This window comes from Temnothorax curvispinosus, unplaced genomic scaffold, assembly GCF_003070985.1.
Source record: "Temnothorax curvispinosus isolate PA1 unplaced genomic scaffold, ASM307098v1 QBEX01013282.1, whole genome shotgun sequence".
Classification (NCBI taxonomy): domain Eukaryota; kingdom Metazoa; phylum Arthropoda; class Insecta; order Hymenoptera; family Formicidae; genus Temnothorax; species Temnothorax curvispinosus.
In genome coordinates this window covers 6,814-11,139 of record NW_020223062.1, presented here as the reverse complement: position 1 = coordinate 11,139, position 4,326 = coordinate 6,814, and the positions used below count along the sequence as shown (strand labels likewise).

Here is a 4,326-nt window from a genome sequence, read left to right as displayed (position 1 = left end):
ATCGCACGCCACGTGCACGCATTCGCAAATCCGCCATACGCGACGAGTTGAACCAACTTCAACTTTTTGCGTTGCGGTAACTGCGTCGACCAATCACAGAGGCTTTTCTTCGTTTCGCGTCAACAGAGACAGTTGGAGGATCCCTAGAGACAGTCTGACACTACTGTTTCGCACAAGCGGCACATTCGTAAATAACGCACAAGGAAGAACGAGCATATTATAAAAACTATCAAAGTGCACATGGATCCTAGTTCTTCAGTGACAATGAATGCATGTTCATATTGGACCTCAGAAAGAACGAGGGAGGTTATTTCAATTGTGCGCAGTAATATTGGTTTATATGCCAAGGGCTCACGTATGTTCAAAAATAAACAAGCAAAAGATTTAGCTTGGCAAAGTGTTGGTGCATTGCTAGTTCCTCCTTGTTCAGGTAAGATGTTCTAATTAATTTAATTTCTCTAAACATATATATTTGATAATACAAAAAATAGACTAGGTTGCTCTCTGACAGCTTCTCTCTCCCTCTCCCGCTCCCGCTCCCTTCTTCCCTCCTCTCTCTCTCTCTCTCTCTCTTTCTCTCTCAATTGCTTATCGTAATTTACATAAATTTTTATTTAGGAGATATGGTTGCAAAACGTTTTAAGAGTTTGAGAGATACCTTTCAAAAAGAAAGAAAGAAAGTTCTTGCTAATATTCCCTCATCAGGAGCAGGTGTACAAGATGGAAATACGAGATATGAGTCAACATGGGAATACTATAAAGATTTATTGTTCCTTTCAGAACACATTAACAGTAGAACGTATGTATAGTTTTAATATTTATATATTTACATTTCTCTGATAGAGAATATATGATAATAATACACATCTTTTTTTATATTTAAATATATTGAAGTAATTATAAGTATACGCATTTTTATTTTTTAAATATTTACACAGGACAATAAGTAATTATTCAGGACACTCTGACAGTGAATCTGTCTGTCCTGAAACACAATCAGATGACAGTCAGTTTTGGACAAATGAAACAGATTCCTGTACAAACGTTTTAAAAAGGAAAGCAAGCCAGCCGCTTATTTTCATGGAAATGACAGAAGAAAATGAAAGTGCAATACCTGAAAATATTGTTTATAAGGATACTTTGTCTGTCTCTTTGCAATGCACATCCTCCTCAGGTGACAACGAGTCATGTAAGAATTTTATGTTTGTTGCCATATATGTTTACTTTACTATTGTATATGTATTTGTATTATTTTTGCAGTACTCAGCGACGAATCAAATAAAAATTCTTGTGTTTCACCAGCTGTACTAAAATCATCAGTACCTATTATTGAGGTTCAAAGAGAGACCGAGACATTACCGACAAAAATATCTGGTTCTCAATGTGAAGCATCATTATCTGAAAAGTCCCTTACTATTCGAGGAAAAGCGGTAAAATCAATGTTACAGCATAAACATCCAATATCAGATGTGGCGAAAAAGGAGAAAAATGAAGATGTTCTCAAAAGTTGTATACAGCAACTTTCAAAAAGTGCAGCAGAAGTCGCAGCAAAGATAACTCGCCCTACTGAAATAAATACCGAAGAATTACATTTTTTGCAATATTTAATAAAGCACGTGCCAGATGATAAAAAACTGTTATGCATTTCTGACTTTTGTCGTATCGCAGAAATATATAAGAAAGGTGCAAGTCCCCATATTACCGAAGCGATATAAAACTAAATATTGTCTGTATTAACTTTTCATTTTATTACTTTTGTTCTATACATTTAAAGATTTCTATACATTCTATACATTTAAAGTTTATGATTTTGCTAATTTTATTTTTGTGAAAAACGATACGCTTTATTAAAAGATAAACTTTTACTAACAATATATAAAAGCCAAAGATAATATTTTATTTGTTTTTATGAGACTGAGTAAAAGTTTTATATTACTTGTTCTATATGTTTGTTTTATTTTATGTAATACTTTTATGTATTTTTTGATTGCATAAATAAAAAAGAAAAATAATGCAATTGTTGTTTTCTCTCTCAATCCTTTAAATTATAAGATACTTTTATTGTAAGGTTATATTTTATTACATATTTTATTACTCTATCCTATAACTCTGTACTATCCTATATCCTATACTATACTCAAACATTTACTATATAAAATATAACTATTCTTACATTTCTATAATAATATCATTAAGGATCATTTAAAATCAACCCTCTGAATGCAAATCAGTACTGCCAAGGAGCTTCTTGCTCACCAAGTGGAGATACAAAATAATCCCTTATTACATCTCTCTGTTGCGTAGCATTTGTACGAGCATTATTGGCACCTATTCGTGTTAAATCTGTAAAAGTACCTAACCCTGTTTGGTTACGCCAATTACCTAAAATTTCGTCATGATCAAGAGTGTCATGGTCAATCAAATCATATGGACAATACGTTCTTGCATACGGCATCACATGCTGCTCTTCTGCAGTCATGATATAATTGTGCAAACAAACTAATGCTTTAATTATGTCAGTAGCATTGTCGGGGGTGCAACATATAGTTCTTGTTAATATTTGCCAACGAGAAACCAGTATCCCAAAACTATTCTCAATCACTCTTCTAGCTCTGGATAAGCGATAATTAAAAACTCGCTCTGCATCTCCTAAGTCCTTTCTGTTATATGGCCGTAATAAGTACATTTTTAATGGGAAGGCCTCGTCTCCTACAAATACATGATGTATCGGAATATTTGTTTGTGGTAAATTCTTAGGCGGAGGGAGATCAACATATCCACGTTCAAAGTCTGTTCCAAATTTAGACCTACTCCACACACCACCATCACTTATAGATCCTGCAAAAGTAAAAAATAAGAATTATATGAAATTCTCTCAAATGTTAGCAAAGATAAAGAGAAGAATTACTTACCGTATTGACCAACGTCAACCCAAGTAAATTTAAATTGTGCATCACAAGTTGCCATAAGAACAATACTAAAATATTGTTTATAATTAAAATATTCTGATCCAGAATTTGGAGGGCAACGTATTTTTATATGTTTCCCGTCTACTGCTCCAACACAGTTAGGAAATTGCCACTTTAAGTAAAATTCCTCAGCCACTTTGGCCCATTTTTCTCGATTCATGTCTGGGAGATATGTAGGATGAAGAGCACTCCATATAGCCTCACACACTTCTGGAATAATTTTATAAGCTGTAGATCTTCCTACCCGGTAGTCCCAAGATTGCGTTCGCACAGCATTCCCATGAGCAAGATAACTATAAAAAATTCGCGATTGACTAATGTATAATGTACAAAGTTTTGTAACATTTTATAAATACTGCACTTACGACAGTGTTAAAGCAATACGTAAACCAGCAGGTAAAGGTTTTCTTATGCAATTTTGAGCATTTGGCAAGAATGGTGACACGAGTTCAACTAACTGCTCGAATTTATGCGGCCACATACGAGTGAATTCGTAAAATTCTTCGTGATCATGATCCTTCATGTACGCGAATATTGTATCATAATGTCCTTCTTTCGACCGGGTTCGATTAATCGGTCGGACCCACCATCGTCTTCGTTTTTTCTTTTCTACGAACTGACACAAACTTAATGCTGCTGTATTTAGTGTCAAGAACAAAAATAACAAATTATGGTCTTGATCCATTTTTCCACAACACAAAGCAACTAGTAAACTGAACTAGTGTACTTGTCTCATATGGATTGACTGACGCGTCTCGCATGGCGTCCTGCGATTTGCGTTGCGAATACGTACTGCGTTTTCTTTGCATCTGCGAACTGCGTCTGGCGCGAATACGTACTGCGTTTTCTTTGCGTCCGCGAACTGCGTCTGGCGTGTTGCGGCCTATGTAGACGGGCCTTTATCGTTCTCGCGACTACGTTTCTCTTGATGCCCTTTATTTTCTTCGTGTCGCTCTTTCTTTCGACCCTCAAGGCGTACATTTTCGACCTTAGTCCAACGAATTCCGTCATTACCGCGCCGTCGTTCTCGTCCTTCATCAAACCGGGTATCTTCTTGTTGACGCGCGGCATGCGGTACGCGTTGTCCTCGGGGTAGCTGCTCGTGTCGAATCTCGCGATGTCGCGTTTCATATCCTCGTACGCGTCGTCGCACTCGAGAAAATATATGAGACTGTCGGTGTCCGTTTACATTATCTTACATTTTTTGCGATGCAGCGGCACCATGTAATCGTAATGAAAATCGTAGACGCGCGTCTGGGATATCTCGAGAATGCACATACCGACGTAGATGGGTTTGTTAAACCTCACCTCGAGCCTGTGCAACTCGACGGCGATCAAATCCCCCGCGAAGACGGTG

At 36.7% G+C, this 4,326-nt stretch overlaps 2 protein-coding genes across 3 annotated transcripts; one reads left to right on the top strand and one right to left on the bottom strand.

Annotated features, from left to right (window-relative positions):
• Positions 1 to 24: 24 nt before the first annotated feature.
• Positions 25 to 1,557, top strand: LOC112463465. Its single transcript, XM_025029890.1, has 5 exons — positions 25 to 430; positions 619 to 799; positions 939 to 1,189; positions 1,261 to 1,319; positions 1,468 to 1,557. Exons 1-5 carry the CDS (start codon positions 241 to 243, stop codon positions 1,555 to 1,557), a joined length of 771 nt encoding a protein of 256 aa, XP_024885658.1. The 5' UTR covers positions 25 to 240.
• A 659-nt stretch (positions 1,558 to 2,216) lies between these two features.
• On the bottom strand, positions 2,217 to 3,861 carry LOC112463464 (protein ALP1-like). Of its 2 annotated transcripts, XM_025029889.1 has the most exons (4): positions 3,763 to 3,861; positions 3,335 to 3,605; positions 2,913 to 3,262; positions 2,217 to 2,838 (listed from the first exon to the last, which is right to left on the bottom strand). In XM_025029889.1, the coding sequence occupies exons 1-4, from the start codon at positions 3,776 to 3,778 to the stop codon at positions 2,228 to 2,230; spliced, it is 1,248 nt and encodes a 415-aa protein (XP_024885657.1). In that variant the 5' UTR covers positions 3,779 to 3,861; the 3' UTR covers positions 2,217 to 2,227. The 2 variants fall into 2 exon arrangements, with proteins under 2 accessions (XP_024885657.1, XP_024885656.1); XM_025029888.1 differs by lacking the exon at positions 3,763 to 3,861 and having other exon boundaries at positions 3,335 to 3,675.
• Between the last annotated feature and the right edge of the window lie 465 nt (positions 3,862 to 4,326).